The sequence below is a fragment of the Leptinotarsa decemlineata genome, unplaced genomic scaffold (genome assembly GCF_025532065.1).
Source record: "Leptinotarsa decemlineata unplaced genomic scaffold, Ldec_3_MD MMD2_P_RNA_scaffold_9, whole genome shotgun sequence".
Classification (NCBI taxonomy): domain Eukaryota; kingdom Metazoa; phylum Arthropoda; class Insecta; order Coleoptera; family Chrysomelidae; genus Leptinotarsa; species Leptinotarsa decemlineata.
In genome coordinates, this window is record NW_027412536.1 from 14,748,624 (window position 1) to 14,769,756 (window position 21,133).

The 21,133-nt window shown below is 31.5% G+C and overlaps 1 protein-coding gene across 1 annotated transcript in view; it reads right to left on the minus strand.

Annotated features, from left to right (window-relative positions):
- tweek (transmembrane protein KIAA1109 homolog tweek) overlaps positions 1–19,667 on the minus strand; it is a 112,842-nt gene extending 93,175 nt beyond the window's left edge. Inside the window, 10 exon segments of the mRNA XM_074170681.1 lie at positions 5,710–5,975; positions 6,083–6,568; positions 9,219–9,317; positions 13,849–13,941; positions 14,431–14,608; positions 14,668–14,779; positions 14,831–14,990; positions 19,081–19,224; positions 19,279–19,363; positions 19,365–19,667. Of these exon segments, the coding sequence (XP_074026782.1) occupies positions 5,710–5,975; positions 6,083–6,568; positions 9,219–9,317; positions 13,849–13,941; positions 14,431–14,608; positions 14,668–14,779; positions 14,831–14,990; positions 19,081–19,224; positions 19,279–19,363; positions 19,365–19,520 (1,779 nt within the window). The 5' untranslated portion in view covers positions 19,521–19,667.
- Between the last annotated feature and the right edge of the window lie 1,466 nt (positions 19,668–21,133).

Consider the following 21,133-nt stretch of genomic DNA (forward strand, 5'->3'; position numbering starts at 1 on the left):
GTCCATGAGGAGCATATTCCAAAATTATTTTGAAATATACAGGGTGACTCCCAAAAGAGTTACATACCAAAGTCATATTTTTTCTTATGGAACACCCTATATTTTTAGATACTATAGACAAAATAAAGGTGAGTTACTATTATATATCCCATACTTAAAACTGACCGTTTCTGAGAAATTTCGAGACATTTGAAAATACAGACCATAATTTAAAAATTGTTTTCACCCTGTAGCGTGTAACGAGCTGCTCGTGATTAAACGTGCTGCTACGTTGAAATTTTTAATGAAATATTATTCCGAGTGGCGAAAAAAATTGCCTTAAAATTTGGATACACATTTAATTAAATAACTTCTTAAAGTTGAATGGAACACTCCGTAATTAGTGGCGTAATTTGAGGCAGGAGTAGATTCCCTTTAAAACTATATTAGGGTTCCTTATACCTATCTCTTCTGCTTTTTACACAAAAGGCGTTTTAATATTTTACTTTTATGAGTAATTTTTTTATCTTTGAAATGAAACATGCTGTAGGTATTGTAATAAAAAGCCTAAAAAGCGTTTTAAACACCTTTTTATTGTAGAATACGTAGATTCGTAAGAAGCACAAATTTAAATTTGTTAAAATAAGGTGTATCTAAAGTAAAATGCAGGCAAATGAAAAAACTAAAATTTATTGCCATTTCTGAATTATTAAAAAGCATTATTCAAAATAAGAAGATGCATGTGTCTTAATTATTGATGCAAAATATGTTAAATTCGCTTGTTTCTTAGCAAATATATTAAACTTCATAGTGGAATAAATACCAAAATTACAATATGGGGTCAATACAAACATACATTTACGATTGCCTATAAAACCTATTCTACTATTTTTTAATAATAGTAAACAAAAAGTATTTGACAGTGACACAACTTGTTAATCAAACCATTTTAATTGTTTTAACTATACTAAAACCAATAATGATTGAGAGTAGAAGTAAGCCCAGTTGACAGCAAATCGGGGGCGTGCTTATTAATTTTTGAGAGGGTTAAGAATGAAAGAAAAATTCTTAGTACAATTAGTTAAAATATTCATACACATTTTTTATTTATATCATTATCATATATTAACAGAACAAAAAACAAAAATACTATGAACTCATCGTTTTTCAAGGGTTTTGATCGGTTCAACAAATTACCTAATGCAATTAAAAATAGCCCATCTCTGAACATGTTCAAAAATGAACTGAAGAAATTTGTTTTAAATGAACAAATATGATATGTATTATGTCTTTGTTACCTGTAGCTGTAATTTGTATAATTCCATTCATCTAATGTTCGTTATATATTTCAAATAATTATGTAATTTATCTTTCTACATGTTGCATTGAAATTTTTCGAATGTATAATGTTGCTGTTTTTGTAGTAATGTCTTCAAAAATATTTTATTGAACTTATGTTTGTCATACATTTAAGTCATTTCTAGATGTAACACATACCTTTTTTTTTTCATTTCTACCATTCTAGTTGATTTGTATATTATTAGGATATCCTATTTAAATAAAGATCTATCTATCTATCTAAAACTTTGCAATATCGTAATTTACCTAATCGTTGTAGTCATTAGGTGGGCCTTATGAAAGCGGAGTAATAATCGTGGTAATTATAGTAGGTACCAAATAAATTAACAATATTAATAAGTTATAAATATATATATATATATATATATATATATATATATATATATATATATATATAACTTTTTTTCACTATTGGGTTGCAGCAATTGATAAGTGAACTCTTTATAACTATTCTCAAGCTTTCGAGTAACAAACTCATCGTCAGGGGTACTAGAAAATACAAATTACAAATTTTTGATAATAGAATATAATATAAATGGAAATGTACAAATTTTCGTCTAATCTTCAACCTCAGATTCGTCACTGTTGCTACCGCTATCATCAAAGTGAATTATGATTGGTTCAATATTGTGTTCAATACGGTTGTCTACGTCCCACATTTTTTGCCCCTCTTTTAAAACATGCTGCATGCATTTCTTCCAGTCTTCTACAGAAACGGTTCGAATAGCATCTTGTAGGTGATGTTGCACGTCCACTAATTTAAATGTTCTGTTTTCTCGTGCCACATATCCTTTTACTTGCGCCCAGATTAATTCTATTGGGTTTAATTTGCAGTGGTATGGTGGTAACCTTAAAACTGTAATTCCACGACTTATCGCCATTTCATCCACTGCGAATTTTTTATATTTGTCTGTGTGTAATTTTGTTAGCTGAAGTAGTTCTGCCTTTAAACTATCTTTGTTATATTGGATGTTCTTATTAATTAACCATTCTTGAATTGCTGCTTTTTTCCATGATTGTTTCGGTAATGGTTCTAAATGTCGACTATGGTATGGGGCATTGTCCATGACGATGACAGACCCAGGTTCCACAAGTTGAATGATGCCTTCAAACCATTTTTCAATCACCTCCGCTTTCATCTCTTCATGACAGTCGCCTGTTTTCTTAGATTTAACTATTAATTCACCATTTGGTAAAAATCCACTGTCGCTTCCTATATGCGTAACTATCAGATGACTACCTTTTCCAGATGGCTGTTTTAACCCAACTGACAAACCTTCAATAAAGGCTTGTCGTGCACTTGTTATATTACCATCCTGCCATACTTTTTTGACCGTATGTCCTTGGTTAACCCATGTCTCGTCCATGAAGTACAATTTTTTTTTGAGCTTCCGAAATTCGTCAAATTTTCTTAGATAGTTTATTCTCCATGCTATTATTTCTTGACGTTCAATGAGAATGGTTTTCCTGTCAATTTTTCCGTACGTAAATTTCATTTCGTGTACAAGTTTCCTAAAAGTTTCTTTACCCATTTTTGGGACCAATTCATGATCGCTAAGTGCCTCCAGAACTGTTTGTAGTGTGGGCAGCTCATTTCTGAAAAAGAAACTGTGAATAGTTCTGCGTATACTGGTTTTGGCTTCTTCATCAACTGTGATTTTTTTTCGTCCGCTACTAGTTTTTGGCGCTACTGCTTCTCTTAGTATTTTGTAAATCGATGATTTTGGTCTACCGGTATAATCAGAGCACATATCAACTAATTTATCTTTTGTAATTGTGGAACTTAATGATGTAGAAATGCCCAGTTGGTTATTCGGAGGTACACACGTAGAATTACAGCACATATGCACAAAGTCATCTTTTGCTGGCTGATGTTCTCTTTCAAGACAGTGAAATACTCGCAGTACAATTTGTTTTTCTCTTACTGACCGAGACTCCGACCGTTTTACCTTTTTCGACGTGGAAGGCCCGACCATGTCTCCCATTTTTTGAGTAGTTTGAGAACGGTGTAGAAATATAATTATGTAACGCTCAAACACTTATTAGCACTATTATTTTCACCAATTGTTATCACAACACGTCGATTGCTGACTAACTTATCTGTAAAACGTACAATTCACGCTGTGTAATTCACAAACCAATGATACGCTCATGGCTGCAAGTACATTAGTGAGGACTGCAACGATGAGATGGAAGTTACGGTAAAGTGACAAAGACAGAAATATCGTTGCGTACAGCGTTGCCACTAGTTGTAATAAATATCTAACACTATACAGAAAATAACGAATTTTAACTGATCAGTAATCAGGAAATGTTTAAGTATTACTCATTACAAGCTCATTACTGATTTTTGTCATAAATAATACCTTTTAATCGTACTAGTATTGTGTATTATCTATAATTTGCCACAACCTACAACTCTACTGCTTACTATATTTTGATTCTGCTATAAACTGGTAACGTAAAATTCAGATATGACAACGCGCTTTACTCTCAATCATTATTGGTTTTACTATAGTTTAAAATTATTGTCATTTTGAAATATTGTAAAATGCGAACTCATCCCCAGGAAGAATGAATTGATATGATTTTGATAATAGGTGAGTGTGAAGAAAACTGTTTATTAGCGTCAAGAGTATATGTCCAAAGGAATCCTAACAGGGGTCATCCTAACAAGCGTTCATTGGAAAAAATGTTGCAGCTCTTCCGAAGAACAGGCAGTGTATCTTATAATATGCCAAGAACGGCAAAAACCGGTTAATGGAAATGAGGAAAATGAATATTTAGTGATGTTATCTCTAATTGAACACCCTCACACAAGTCAACGAAAAACATGTGAAACAACTGGAATAAGCAGACAAGTATCCAAAGAATAATTAAAAATTACAAATTCCACCCTTATCACATTCAACTACATCAACAGCTTTTTGAAGAAGATTATGATCGACGACTGAATTTTTGTTTATGGGTTTTAGAAAAGTTTGGTGATGAAGAAAATTTTTTTGATTATGTGCTTTTTTTCGATGAGTCAACTTTCCATAACAACGGATTAGCTAACAGACATAACTTTCACTACTACAGTGACGAAAACCCTAATATTTTTAGAACCCTTGATCACCAGCACAGATGGCCTGTTAATGTGTGGGGTGGAATAATTGGAACGCAAGTAGTAGGTCCTTACTGTTTGATGGTCATTTAAACTGCGTCATGTTTCTCGGATTTATTAAGGATAATTTGCCTATGCTGTTGGAAAGTATACCTCTTAATATTCGTCAACGGATGTGGATGCAGTTAGATGGTGCTCCTGCACACTTTGATAGACGTGTTAGAAACGAGTTAGATCGACAATATCCAAATAGACGAATAGGATGAAGAGGTCCACAGAACTGGCCAGCCAGGTCTCCGGACCTTATATCAAAAGTAGTGTTCACGATACACCGCCAACGACACCTCAGGATATGAAAGTACTAATAAGAAGAACCTTTCGTTCTATATCACATATGTTATCCAGAGTTCAGCACTCATTTCAAGAAAGAGTTCACCTATGCATCGAGAATAATGGACACCATTTTGAGCATTTATTGACATAATAAACTATCCAACATTCTTAATTTTTCGATGAAATGGCTTCAAGAATGCTTTTTTGCTTTTCATAACAATACAGAGTGTTCCATTTTCAAGATGAAAAAAATTATTTATAAGTAAGATATAAAAACGCCTTTTGTGTAAAAACCAGAAGAGATAGGTATAGGGAACGAGGGAACCCTAATATAGTTTTGAAGGAAATCTACTTTTGCGTCAAATTACGCCACCAAATACGGGGTGTTCCATTCAACTTTAAGAAGTTATTTGATTAAATGTGTCCAAATTTTGAGGCAATTTTTTTCGCCATTCGGAATAATATTGCATTAAAAATTTCATGTGGTAGTCATCTTTAACCTTTGAGCTAAGCAGTACGTTTAATCACGAGCAGCTCGTTACACGTTACAGGGTGAAAACAATTTTTAAATTATGGTGTGTATTTTTAAATTATTCGAAATTTCTCAGAAACGGTCAGTTTCAAGTCTTGGAAATATAATAGTAACTCACTTCAATTTTGTCTATAGTATCTAAAAATATAATAAAATATAGGGTGTTCCATAAGAAAAAATATAACTTTGGTATATAACTTTTTTTTGGGAGTCACCCTGTATGTTTCAAAATAATTTTGGAATATGCTCCTCATAGACCCACATATAACTGTGCTAAAAGTTTTTCCCCAACTCTCTTCATTTCTTGTAGAAATACCGAGGCGAATGTGGTGGGCCACCTTGTATAGTATCTATGAACTAAAAAAGCTCTAATAAGGATATTTTTAAGGTCATCGCTCACCTGTATTGATAAATTAACTGGTAATGTCTCAGGCAAGAACTCGTCAAATGGTAGATCGAAAGAAAGGTGTAAAAAATGTGCACACAGAGCCAACTGAGTATTTTCCAATCTGTTATGTTGACCAACACTGCCACAATCTATCCAGTTGAACTGGTTAACTTGAGTTAATAATTCACAGTGTTTAAGAGTTAATCCGAAACGCCAAGTATATGGCACAAAATGTGTCAAGTCCGGGCGTTGTTTAGAAGCCCAATCGTTTATTAAATCTGGAAAAGAATGAGGTACAAAGAAAATAGTAAAAGATATAAATAAATTAATAAATATCAATTACTTGGGATACATAGTGTTTGAAGGAATATTTATTTTCACTTACCTGTGAAGAACCATTTATGAAAAAAAATTAGGTTCACTGAGGCTTTACACCCCGTTAAATTGACCTCCCATAACTGGTGATCATTCCATATTAATGGATAGTGACACAGCACACAAAACTCCAATGTTTCGCTCTCAACAAAGTGTCTGAATTGCAAACTAGTTGTTGCTTCTAAGTGTAAGAGTTGACCTTTGATAGTAGTGGTATAACCTGCGGTGGTAGTAACCCATGGAATGGTAACCTCTAAGTAACTTCCAGCACCTACGTTAATGTGCACAGCATTCGTTTCTTTGTCTTTGGTAAACAGTATGTCAATTGTTGCCTCATTTTGCATTAGCAGTCTGACATCAAATGATTGCATCTGCCGTTTTTCACCAGGTTTCGTGGTTTCTGTCACCTCCATGGGCAGAAAATCTTGAGGATAAAAAAATTTAAACAGGTGTTCTCTTTGCCGATCTGCCCAAGGACCATAGCTGAAGTCAGTTCCTGAAAGAAATAATGGGTACAATTCCGATAAGAACTAATAATTAATATCTAAATTGTGCAGAACTATCTTATCCCAGTAAATTTTAAACAGTTACAGTTTTCTTGGTCTAACCAGTTGTTATCGACGATTAACTAAAAACTTTGGTTTGATAGCAAAACTATAATATGTGTATTTCATCAGTTCGGACTTCCATTGTCTAATATAATATAAATTGATTTGAAATCCCTGAAAAAATAAAAGATTAACCGAAAATAAAAATTTTATTAAAACAAAAAACTGAAATTACAAGGAAATAACATACAAGCTACAACCAGAAAATAAAAATTGAAATATTAATAAAAGCTGAAAATTAAAAAATATTATTAACAAAAATGAAAAATAAAAATTAAAAGATTCCAAACCAAGTTACGTCACGACATTTCGATTGTTAGTATCCACAATCGTCTTCCGGTGATAACAGTTTTTTGTTTTAATAAAACTGTTATTTTCGGTTAATCTTTTATTTTTTCAGGGATTTCAAATCAATTTATATTATATTAGACAATGGAAGTCCGAACTGATGAAATACACCACGAAACATTGTCAACCACCTTCAAACAAAAACTATAATATGATTTGATGAAAAAGAATGGAAAATTTGAGACTTGGGATGGACATTTGAAATGTTTTGAAACTCTTGAATTTAAACTTATGTCAAAACAAATTCTGTCAATTTATTTACTCCACAAGGAAACAAACTTCATTGTGACGTGAGATCACAATATTACGGTTCAATTTTAATGCAGAAACAGGTTACACTGTGTTTTATTTTTCAGTAGGAGAATAACAAAGATAGTCAGAACCACAGTATACTTATATACAGTAGTCCCACTTAGCGTCGGTCCCTTTGATGTTGGTGCCCAGGAGTTACAGTTTTTACAATGCTGACGTATTTGACACTAATGACATTTCTCCCTACTACAATCTCAACCAAAGACCAAAGCGTCTAAACACTGCTTAACATAACAACTATTCATATAAACTGCTCAAAAAAATACAGTTGATGAAAACCATGTTGGGCACCTGAGAAAATTGTACAAATGATAATTTTGCATTTGTGTAATATTCAAGTAACCCAGATCATTTGGACAATGGTGAACTATGTTTCAAGTAGATTTTAAAAATTCATGGGATCGGCAGATGTTCATATTCGGATGTGACAAAATATATTTTCATTTCACAGTAGGTTGGGTTAAACCCAGGAAATTCGACAACTATGGAAGGGTTGCGTGCATGTCTTGAACTCGTCGTTTGCGCAGACCTGAGACTGCACCAACTGGGTCTGCGTGTAGAAAATTCAAACCAAAAATCACCTGAAGTGGGATTACTGTATATAGTATACTGTGGTCAGAACTGTAGCAAATAATTTTCAAATTATTCGCCAAAGTTAGGTTGGCACCAGTTATTTGAGTTTGATTCAAATAACAGTTAGAAAGGTAAGGGAGTGTCTAAATTCAATTGCCAATTGATCATCGTGGCGGAAAGGTATATTATTTATTTTTATTATTTATTTATTATTTGTTCAATTACAATGAAGTAAAATGCCCAGATGAGCGTAGAACATGTCAGTGTAATAAATATACGATTAAAAACATTTAAAAATTGAAATCAATTAAATGTGAGACATTTTAACAGGTAAAATCTGAAGGGATGGTATCTTTAAAATATTCATCAGTTGAGTAGTATGCTCTATTTAGAAGAAAGTTTTTAAGTTTATTTTTGAGTGTTGTTTTAGAGAGGCTTTTTAGTGCATTTGGAAGTTTGTTATAGATTTTTATTAGAGTATACGGTATATTTTTCTGAATATAAGTAAAATTAGGAATATTAGTAACCAAATCTGCTTTATTTCTTGTTGGGTAGATGTGTGCTTTATCAAAGTCGTTAAAAAGCTTTGGATTGCTTTTAATAAACATTATGCTGTCAAGAATATACTGACTGTATAGGGTCAGTACTTTCTTTTCTATGAATAAAGGTTTACAGCTATCAGTTTGTTTGGATTTATAAATAATTCTAAGGCAACGTTTTTGAAGTGAAAACATTTTTTTAACGTTCACAGATGCACCCCAAAAAATTAAGCCGTATTTAAGTCTTGAGTGGACTTGTGCATAATAGACAGACATTGACGCTTGAACATTTATTGTTTTAGTGATGACTCTTAGGGCATAGCAATGCCTTGCAACATTTTCTGACAAAGTATCCAGATGAGATTTCCAATCCAGTCTAAAATCTAGCTCAATTCCCAGGAATTTTGAACTTTTACTAGTTGTTATTGTTGATTTACCATCCGAAAAAGTATAATCATTTTCAGCTGACTGTGAGAATTTGATTGTCTGTGTTTTATTAGGGTTCAGCTTTAGGTGATTTTGTGCAAACCAAGCTTCCAGGGTACTTAAAGCATCGAACACATTTCTTTCCAAGTCATCTCCATTTTGTTCTTCAAGGATAACGGTTGTGTCATCAGCAAATTGTATAGTGTTTAAGTTGTACACTATTTTGATTAATGTCGTCCACTTTTCTTCCCCCATTCTAAATATTTCAGGTTAATAGGTATTTATAGTTATTAGTTGATATCAGTTTTACTAAAATCAACAATATGTAACAGAATTTTACCTTTTCCACATTTGATATCCACTCCCCATTGAGGCGGACTGGGCTCTACTATTTCTCCATTAGTCAGAGTAATTTGGACAGGTTCTTCTGGTTCAAGACCTGGAAAAAAGCACAAGCAATTACATCTATAAAATAATAAACTTTTAATGACTCCAAAGTTGAAAATGACAATATTGGTAGTCAGAATTCTTGATAAATTCCTTAATGCAGCTTTGTAATTCACTTCTCAAATTCATCATATCTTTTTGATTTAAAAGAAAATTCTCAGGTAAATAAAACTAACTAAATAAACTGAATAAAAAATCCATAATTACATCAGCTTGGAAAATGAGATTTAATCAGTATATTGGAACTTGCCAAACTGCAAACAGTACGACTAAAATCACATGTTAGCCATTATTGTAAATCAATTCATTCATTTTTCCATTTTTTGTTGTCCTCGATAAAATGTTTGAATGTGATAAGTTGAAAATACCAAAGGGTGAAATTTTTCCCCGTTTTGAGTCCTCTCCGAAATCATGCCTGTTGGCCGATAAAAATTTTAAAATGAACTCAACAACCTTCATCAATAAGAATTAAATAGCCTAAAAAATTAAACTAAATAAAATCTATTCAGAAAAAAATCACCAATCCCCTACCAACACTCTCTATTATGAATTTTATTGAAAGTAGAACTGATTAACTTTTTATATTGTTCTTTTCAAAACAATATTGTTTATCCAATGGTCTAATGAATTGTACTAAATGTATTTTGGTACAAATCTGGGGTGCCGTGTAGTATCATCAAGAAAATATATGTTGCTTATGAACTTGTATTAGTAACATCTGAAAATCATAATTATTTAGATTTGTATTACCTCAGATATTAATCACAACTTTGATCCACTCTGTATATCCTAAAAAGCAATTTTGAGAATGCAGTAGAAAGAACATGTAAGAGAATTTATAGAGGAACAGCACACAGTTAGGTATAACAGTGTGAAAAGTCTGGTATATTGACAAAAGCAATGCTCTTGAATTTGGAATAACTTCTCTAGGAAAAGCACACCATGAAGTGATCCACATAGTATGAGAAACAACTATCCAAGATCCGTCAATTCAATTTAAAAACACACAGATCATGAATCTTTCAACATATACTAGTGTGTGTTTTAACAAAACTATATCCATGACAAGTCACAAATTTATTTAAAAAGTCAGTTTTTTTGTTCTTTGTTTTGAAAGAATTATGAGAAAGCCTAATAAAAGTTTATATTGAAAGGGTTATATTTTTAGGAGTGATTAATTATTAAGAAAGAACGTTTTTGGCTTTCTACTACTCCATCTTGAAAAAAAAAATTTGGGAATCATTCAAAGAAAGGAAGGAAGTGATTAATTTTAAAATAAGTAACTATATGGATGAATGTCATTACGATGTCATCGATGACATAAGTAGATCAAACTTATTTCGTGACATAAAAATCGTAATTCATGAATGAACTGTATGTTTTTTTTTATATTGTTATCCAGATTAGTACTGGAGAGCCCTAAGGCAAGTGTCTTATGGCGAAACATCAATGTATACCAGTAAGGATGGCAGTACTCCAATTTTTTTACCATTCATTCAGCGTAAAACTCCTGTGAATGATATATCATTTTATTTCATAACGAATGTTTGGAATACAAACTAGAGTAGAGGATAGTGTCTTCTGTATAATTCAGTATTCACATAAAAGTATTTGTTTTGAAAGAGGATACACTACAAAAACACACTTTTATCTATTTTCCACTAAATTTCTTGTGAGTTAGTTTTGAAAATGGTGTAATAGCCGAAACCGGTCAACAATAAAGAAATATAGTGGAAAATAGACAAAAGTGTGTTTTTCTAGTGTATCCTCAGTGAACATGAATTTCCACAAAATAAACAAGTCGTCAATCGAAGAAGTGTTTTGAAAGAATTTTTCTATCGTGTAATTCAATGTTTATGTGATGTTCTTTCTTCTGGATTGTCAGATCACGAAGTAGTTTATTCTAAGGTGTATCTCAATCTTAATGTGAGAAAATAGAAATTTAAATTAGGACGATTGTATAGTTCTGCTAATTATAACAAGTTCTCTAACTTGTGTCTAAGCTCTGAATGGAATCATATAGAATTTTCTGAAGACCCTTTCCTTGAATTTTATAATAAATTACTTTATATATTTCATAAAAGCTTTCCGGTTCAAAAAATCAATTTTAGACACAAAAACAAAAATTGGTTGACAAGAGGTATTAGGGTTTCGGCAAAAAACATGAGGGTATTACATTATTTGAGAAAATTTACATCTGCTCCATTTTTTCTTAATTACTTCCTCCGCTATCGCACCATTTACAGAAAAGTAGTTAAACTAGCAAAAAGCAAATATTATAAAAGTAGAATGGATAAAGCTTCGAATAAATCAAAAGAAACTTGGTGTATCATTAATGAACTTACTGGCAAGAGACACAAAAAATTTGTAGACATTCCGTTTTCTCCTACTGAACTTAATGACTTCTATTGCTCTATTGCGGAGGACTTGACGAAAAATATAAAAGCAGCCCGTGACCCCTTAGACTATGTGAATATCGAAGTTACGAATACCTTTATATTATATGATACAAATATTACCGAACTGCATGAAACATTATTTTCTATTAAAAACAAAAACGCCACAGGCTCAGACGAAATCTCTATAAAAATCCTAGAAAATATTCCGATAAGAATACTCGATATATTAGTCAGTCTAATAAATAATTCATTTAGAGAAGGAATCTTTCCAGTTTTTTTGAAGAAGTCGATTGTGTTAGCACTGCCAAAGGGAGAAAACATCAATGGTCCATCAAGTCTTCATCCAATTTCTCTAATCTCTGCAATGGCTAAATTGATAGAAAAACTAGTTAAAACAAGACTCCTGTGCTTTCTGAATGGAAACAAAATAATAAGTGATTGCCAGTTTGGTTTCCAAAAGCAAAAAAACACTTCCGATGCCATATTTTCATTTCTTTACAATGTTTATTCCAACATAAATGACAAAGAAATAGTAGCTGCCGTCTTCTGTGATATAGCCAAAGCATTTGATTGTGTGAATCATAAAATTCTTTTGCGGAAACTCAGTAGATACGGTATAACTGGAATAAGTCTTAAATGGTTTGAATCATACTTAGCAGATCGCACCCAGATGGTCAAAACCACTTCATACTCAAATGAAGGTAAAAATTACTTGCGGCGTCCCACAAGGTTCGGTACTGGGCCCACTTTTATTTTTAATTTACATCGTCTATAAACATCCAAGGAAAATTCACTTTATTTGCTGATGATACTACAATTTTATGGCATGCTCCTAACAACCATACGTTGTATGAAGTTATTGAGAATGACATCACGATAGTGAAGGACTGGTTTGACTCAAATCTCTTGAGCTTGAATTTATCAAAAACAAAAGTAGTGTCCTATCGTTGCCAGATTCCAGCCGTACATCTAAATAATATTCAAATAGATAACGTACCAGCTTCTAAATTCCTTGGCTTGTTCATTGACAATAGTTTAAAATTCAACAATCATGTAGATACTTTGAAATCGAAGCTCTCCTCTGGATGTTATGCCATAAGAGTAACTGCATTTGAGCTCGGATCTGCAGAAGCTAGAATGGTTTATCATTCCCTTTTTGAACCACACCTCCGTTATGGTATTTGCTTTTGGGGTGTGTGTTCTACCACATGCCTTCAATCAGTATTACTAATACAAAAACGTGCAATACGATGCATATGCAAAGCCAAGCCTAGGGACTCTTGTCGACCTCTTTTTGCCTCTAACAAAATCCTAACTGTGGTCTCCCTATTTATATACGAGACAATCTGCCTTGTCTTCAAAAATAGGGTATTGTTTAACAACTTGGACGCGCCAATGTATCAAACCAGGCAAAGATTCAGCTTTAAATTACCGCTGCCTTCTTCGTCGCTAGTTAAAGATTCCATTATTTACAACGGTCTTAAAATGTTCAATCACCTTCCTCAAGCTATAAGAACCATAAATGACCTTAGAGCTCTTAAGAAAGAGTTGAAAGACTTGCTCTCTGGGAGACCTTATTATAGCTTAGCAGAATTCTATGATGATAATTTTAATTGAGAAGACTAACTGTAATATCTACGGTATTTTATTGATTTCATTTCATTCAATTTAGTTTAAATTGATTTATTTACATTTTGTTGGCCATGTTCTTATATCCTGAACGTTTGTTATTATTTACATGTCTCTTTTCAGTTCATGTTATAACCTACTTTTAGTGATTTTACTTTTGTGATTTCATGTATATGTTATTTATATTTCGCACAAGGCTTTGTCAATAAGAATTTATTCTTCAGACAATAAAGTATATTAAAAAAAAAAAAAAATAGCTGTTTCGAAAGGGCTTTTTCTTCCAGTTTGTGTCTGAAAGTTACTTCTTTGCATGATCTACACATCCATGTATAGAGTTACTTATTTTAAAATTGATTACTTCCTTTCTTTCTTTGGAAGATTCCCGCATTTTTTATGTATCAAGATGGAGTAAAGCCAAAAACTTTCTTTCCCTAATAAACGTCTTTTGAACATTTTGAATTTACACAAGCATACACTACACAAAGCTTTCAATACCTGGTTCATCCATGAAAAAGTATAGTTCTAAGTCATTTGAAGACATGAGCACAAAGCCTTCGCCCATATATCTTGGAGGCTCATCCAACATTCCTGTAATAGAAATCAATATTGAAAAATGCTAATATTTACAGTATTCTAGATGAATGTAGAAAACAACAGTTTATAATTTCTAGGGTCAATTTAGGTTTTATTCGGTTATCGACAAAAAACTTTAACTTTATAAGATTATAATAATAATGATTGTAATAAAACTCGTCTTTATTATTTCCATATTATAAAATATACAATACTTAAGCATTCAAGGTTTACAAGAATGTAACAGATTTTTTTTCTGCTTAACCCTAAACAAACCTGTGTATAACAATTTTTTTTAACAAACGTAATTTTTTTTCATCAAATTCGAGATTGAAGAAAGTTTTTTTTGGAAAATTGGTTATTTCTTGATTACAACTTCATCTAGTTCTTTAGAACACCTTAGAAAAGAGGAAATGTTTTATAATATCAACTGAATTCTTATTTCATTTTTTCTAGTGATATATAAAATGATGATTTTAAAAACATATTTGGAATTTCATTTACCTGTGTATTTTATGCTTGGTGCAAGCATAACTTTAACATTTTCAGCTTTACATTTCACAAAATGCATAAATCGATCAAGAGTGCAAGCAGCTGGTTTAGTTGAATAAACAAAATGAGACTCTTCAAATGTTATACTGAGTGTAGTGGGTATAAGACGGTTTCCAAAAACTATACGACTCTACAATGAAGAAAATAGTATATTTCAGATCGGGAAATGTATTGTCTGAAATAACTCACAGAAGAAACATCACATTTTATCACTGGTATCAAATCTCGCCAAGTTTTAGCCATAGCTGCTTCTGGTTTCGGTTTTTTGGTTGATTTTTTAGGAGCTGTTTCATTTTCATTTCTGAAATTCACATCTTATCTTAATAAAATATAAAACAAACTTACTACTTACCTTTCAACTTCTACTTCCACTTTATTGTCATTATTAGGAAAAATATTTAGGTCCAGTCCAAAAATCTTCTCTAGTCTGGCATATACCTCGGATCTATTATACACATGAAGTTCAAAAACATTCAACATAACAGACAATCTTGTATCAGAATGAGAAAGATCTGAAAATAAATTTTCAATTTCACGATATCAAAAAAATTAGAAGGGTCTAGTGAGATAAAGTAAACAATTTTTCTATGATGAAAAACGTTAGAGAATTGCAATAAAACCCTGGTTAACCGAACTTGGGTTAACTGAAACCCGGGGCAACAAAAAAGAATTCATGAATGATGGGCATATGAATAAACTTGCGAAATATAAGTAGCGGGACATTGTGTTACCCCTTTGTCTCTTGGTAGAAAAGTGGATTAATGAATAAATGTGGCGACTGGTTAGGCAAATGACGTGTATCTGAGATAATTCAACATACAAATATATGAGTACTGCTTCTATCTATAACACAAAACGGCAAAATCATTTCTTGTGTGTGTTTAGGTACTGTAGATAGCATCCAAGCGGAAGCATGTTGTGATTCGTTCTGCGGATAAAGTAGCTGCTGATGAACAAGATGAAAAAGGTCATTGATGAAAACTTTTGCGTCTAATTACCGAGCGGAAATTTCTACCGTTTCAGACTGAGTAAAATCTTTGCCTGAAGTAAGCTGAAAAAAATTGTGACAGAAAAACATTGAAGACATCAGATTTAAAAAAAATTAATTAGATTTTATATCTGTGGTTGACACCACAAGGAGAAAAAGGCATGCCAATAAAAATTTTAATACTTCACGAAAATGCTAAAACCTTAGCGGAGTTGTTAGGTGAGGAAGGTGAAGATTTTTGTGCTAGCTTTGGTTGGCTTAACAAGTTTAAAATGCAATATGACATTCCTCGACTGCAAAGAAAATTTCTCTACTTCATCAGACGCAGTAGATGTTTTCAAAACACAGTTTGAGAAACACACAGTGCCAGTGAAACAAGGTTGATTTTGAGATGTTGCCTATGAAGTTTCTAGTTTCAGCAACTGAAACATCTGCCCCAAGTCACAAAATGAAAAAAGAACGCATAACAGCTCTTTTACTTTCAAATGTTTCTGGTACTTATAGGATATAACTAATGTGCATCGACAAGTCAAAAAATCTGAGGTATTAAAGTATATTGTGTTGAATGCTTCACCAATTTGGTTAACTTGAAGAATGGTTTACTGATCAGTTTTAGCCGAAAGTTGAAAAATTATTAGTTGGAAAAGATTAGCCAAAAAGGTATATGTTATTTATTGATCGGTGAATATAAATTGTACTAAATATAAATTGGAAAGTCGGGTTGGTTGAAAAAGAGATCGTACAGTGTGATAGCTGCCACAGCTTTTTCTATAATATCAAAAAAGGTGCAATTTTTTCATCTATTTGAATTACTTGAATGTTCTTGCACAAAAATAAAGTTTAATTGCTGATATAAAATGTTATGAACTAGTTTTTATCATATCAAGTGAAACCAGAATCACGGATGTTAATAATTTTGAACTAAAATCAAAAACTGTTTATTTACTCACGATCCACTGGATGAGTAATGATTAATGTGAGAAGAGATATTCGATATTTACAACATGAGCACATGATATGTTCCTAGTAAAATTATTGGAATAAAATCATCCAAAGTTAGCTATGATTGATCCAGATATTTAATTGTAGGTCAATCAATAAGCGAGAATGATTCTTTGTTTGTTGATCACTTCGAAAATATGTGAGAAGATTTGTTCTGTAGTAATGTCGCATTTCTTAGTGAAAGATTCCAATTTAAATTTTGAATCTGATGATTTCTATGTCCAAAAAAATTTGAAATTAATTTCTTCATATGATATCAAGCAAAATGTAAGTAAATTGATGGATGTAGCCGTTACTACGTAGTAGTAGATCATCAGGAAAAATGAGAAATTAAACTTTCTGTTTTTATACTACTTGTATTTGTATCTAGCGTTACTTCAGTTTCGTCCTATGAGGACATTTTCAATAAATATTATAATTATATAACTCCTAACTTGCCCATATTCGCCCATATAGTGTAAAAGAAGTTACTTCAATCTTTATCACGGAAGAGATTTAAGACGAATACTTGCAATCCTTTTTTTATAGCATATATATAAAATGAAGTTATATACAATTCTACATGATGTTATTTGATTTTCTTAAAAATAATACCTAATTAATGTATGAAAATAAATTAAATAAAAATTGCAGACTGTAATAGATTCTATTAGCAAGAAAATCTTAAGTAATTTATCTGAACTCATTGTAGTTTACTCAATCAATCAATCAATATATGCTTTATTGTCAGAAAATTGGTATTGGTATTGACAAAGTCTTGTAGAAAAATAAAATGCATGTTATAAAATATAAAAAATACAAACATCGCGATTTCACAAATAAAACATTAAGAAGACAGATGAGTTTAGGTGAACATTGAAAAATCAAGTAGAATTTACAGGTTATCATTGTAGAAAATAAGATTTCATTGATTAAAATATCTTTAACTGTACTTCAGAACTTTTTGACATCTGTGTTATTTTTTATAACGGTAGGAAGGTGATTATATACTTTAATACTTTCATAAATCAGAGAATGCTGAGTCAAGGCGAATTTTGGAATAGGTAAATGAAGCACATGGTTCTGTCTGGTGTTGTGACAATTTGCTCTGGGAGTGTACATGCTAGTTTTATTTTTTTGAATTAAGCATACTGTTTCCATTATGTATAAACAGGTGACAGTTAATATTTTATGGCTAATGAATAAAGGCTTGCAGTAATCTCTCGGCTTAGACTTTATAAGGTATCTGAAAGGCCTTTTCTGAAGCACAAATATCGATCAATGCAAAGTAAGCCATTCTAGCTGTAGTGTACCCTAGTTCATTTGATATCATTCTAATTGCATAACATCCACTAAATACTGCTCAAACATTTCAAATAACTTGTTAAAATGTATAATACAATGGTTGGTTATTTCATGATTTTTCTTCGTTGCCTGATTAATTAACAAAAATGTAGTAGTTGTCAAAATAAATAAAATTATTAATGAGTTTTGATTTCAGTATATTATTGAATATCTAATTTAAGAAAAGGTAAGTATAGGATGTCTCAAATGGGAGTGAATTTACCTTCTTATGTCCATATTCCGTTCATTTATATGTTATTTATATGAGATGAGCTCATTATACACAAGAGGTTTCATGGCTACTCTATAATTATACTTACAATGTATTATTAAAATTCCCAAGAAACAATAAGTTTTTCATAGATAACATTATTATCCAGTTAGTAAATATTTTTTGAGATTATATTTAAATGTAGCTTCTCCTAATTACTCCTTAGTGATGAAGTGATCCCTTCCAAATGTATGATTTTTTTTTGGAGAAAAATAGCAAACATGGTAGATTTACATTAGAATGCCTGATTTGGTAAATATTCAAAATATTGCCGGTAGAAGATTTTGAAAAATTTTTTGTTTTGTGAAATGAGTCAAAATGTTAGGAAACTGTTTAAATACAGCTTATAAAGTGGACTGTAAGCAGCAACTAACTCATTTCCCGAATTCATATTTTCTTGTCAGAATATAGTGTCGAAAAACAATTTAATTAATGATTAATTTGTCAATTGCTCAATAAACTATCAGAAAATAGCTCTGACAAAAAACATGTTTTTTTTTTTCAATTGAAAAAGATAAATTTTTGCATAAAAATGTATAAAGCAATGATATGATGAAAAAAATCATGTTTTCATTTTTTTGGAGCAAAAAAAAGGGAAATATGACCTTCTTTTAATCATTGAAGAGCCATAATTTCAAAATGCTATGATTCAAAATATTTTACATTCACTTATATAATGCCCCTTTCTTGATTCTTTATAATCTAAAACAAGAATGCAGAATATTTGCATTTCCTTTAGTCTAAAGGAACTTAGTTTCTGATTTCATGATTTTTTATAGAACCTCCACTGCAGAAGACTCATTTTTTCTCTTTTTTTTAAGAAATCCCATGAAGGCCTTTTTACAATTAATTTGGTTTCTTCTGCAATTTTTACCTTCTCAGGTAACATTCCTCTATCAAAAATGTTAAATTTGTTAATTCAACTAATTTTGAAATGATTTCTGCTGTAACAGTTTTTACATTAATAAGGTTAATGGTCTTTTATATACTTTTTACTTATTTACTAACTTTCAATTACCTTCACTAACATCTTTAGGTACATAAGATCTCCACCATCTGAATATAAGGTATCCATCCTGCACCCTTATGGTGTAATCAGGTGTTATGTATACTACATCTCTGAACATAGTCTTGCCAGATAGTACATTGATAGTTAATGATCCTAAAATATTTTGTGATAACAAAATAGGGTACAGAGTTTAATTGACTGACTCACCAATTTTGAAGAAACCTTCACCTATGAACAACTTATTCACTGTTTTTGTTATAATATATCCCACAACTCTGGAGTTATAGTATGTATGTGATGTAAATAACCCAAGATACGGCAAATACCAAACTACATAATAACATAGCAAAGTTTGAGTCCATTTTTATGTCTTCCAAATTCAAGTGTTTGGAAGATACATTGAATAAAGGTATGGATATCTGAGACTTAACTGTCGTTTCCATTTCCATGATTGTTCCCACTAATGTTGTGTGTCAAAATATGGCAAATATAAACTTTGCATTGAAATATTTTTAATAATCAGTCGACTAAATATCGATTATTCACATTTAACGATAACTCCATAACAAATAAATAAACATTTTTGACATTAGTAATCAATGACAATTGACAATGACACTAATTGTGTAATACAATCAACAATTTGACATGTATAGATTGAAGTTAACAAATCTGTTCTATAATGAGAATTGGTCTCAGAGTAACAAAAGACATTAGAGAGCAGGGACGTAGCGAAAAGAAAAACCAGGGGGGGAAGGGAATCCAAATTTTCCCAACCCCACCAGCAAAATTTCCCAACTTTCGAAAAAATGAAAACCGCGGGATTAGTTACTACTATAATATAATAATTTCCTTACTTAGCTATCCAAAGATTGGCTGAATGTTTATGCCCGATAGGGTATGCACAAATAAAAATAAATTTTGGTAATCATAAAAATATTGGGAATTATTCTACTTTGGACCAAAGTCCTTGGTCTTCCACCATATCCATCATATATAGGAATATTCAATACAAATGAAAGGAAACAACACTTAAATAATATTATGCTTATTGTTTTCTACTATAATTTTTTCTATCTTCACGGCCCGAAATTTTCCAACTTTTCCAAGTTGAAAAAACAGCGAAAAGTTGGTAATTTCGTAAAATTGCCACTTAAAATTGTGAACTGTTCTCTTACTTGGGTGAAACTAAACTTTTTTGAAGTTTGCAAACAACTCAAAATTTCAAGATCTCCAAGTTTTGCATGTTGGGAAATCCGGATCTTCTCCTGGTTCTTTCCCTTTTCTTGTTACCTCTTCCTTTCTTTTCTCTCATTTTTATTTTTTAATTTTTATTCATTTTTTTTAATATTATTTTTTTCAATCTTCACGGCCCAAAATTTCCCAACTTTCTCCCAACTTTTTCTCAAGTCGAAAAAGCATGGGGGGGCTCCCCCCATCCACCCCATGGCAACGGCAACATAACTTTGTTTCTTTACGGGAAGTAAGTTGGATTCTGTTCAAATAGTTCCTACACGAAATCTGATTCATTAATAATGATTATGGAAATGAGGCCAGTTTTTCTACAACCTACTAGATTTTTATTTATGTATGACTTTATAATAAAGTGCGTGGTTGACTGGGTTAAAATTAAATTATTTCATATGAACTAATTCATAACATTGATAAATGTTAATTTCAAAAGTAATGAACTTCACTTCATATAATCAGATGAAGAAATTTGTCATTTATTCTCAGATTTTATAAAGAAGCGGTACGATTTGTGAGATACGTGAATCATTTCGTTTAATGACAATAATGTATTTTATTTCGTTTCTTTAAATGAAATAAATGTATTCACCTCAAAGCCAACAAGGCTCCTAAACGTTCCTGCCAGGTTTAAACATCTCAATTACATCAGTTACCTGAATTATGGATTTTTCATTTTCATTAATATTCATCTCAAGTAACATATCCATAAAAATAATAGTTTTATACAGGGTGTTTCCTGATTAGGTTACGAAACTTCAGAGGCTGATTCGTTAGGTCGTTTTAAGAATAAACATTCCAGAGTTGCTTCGTA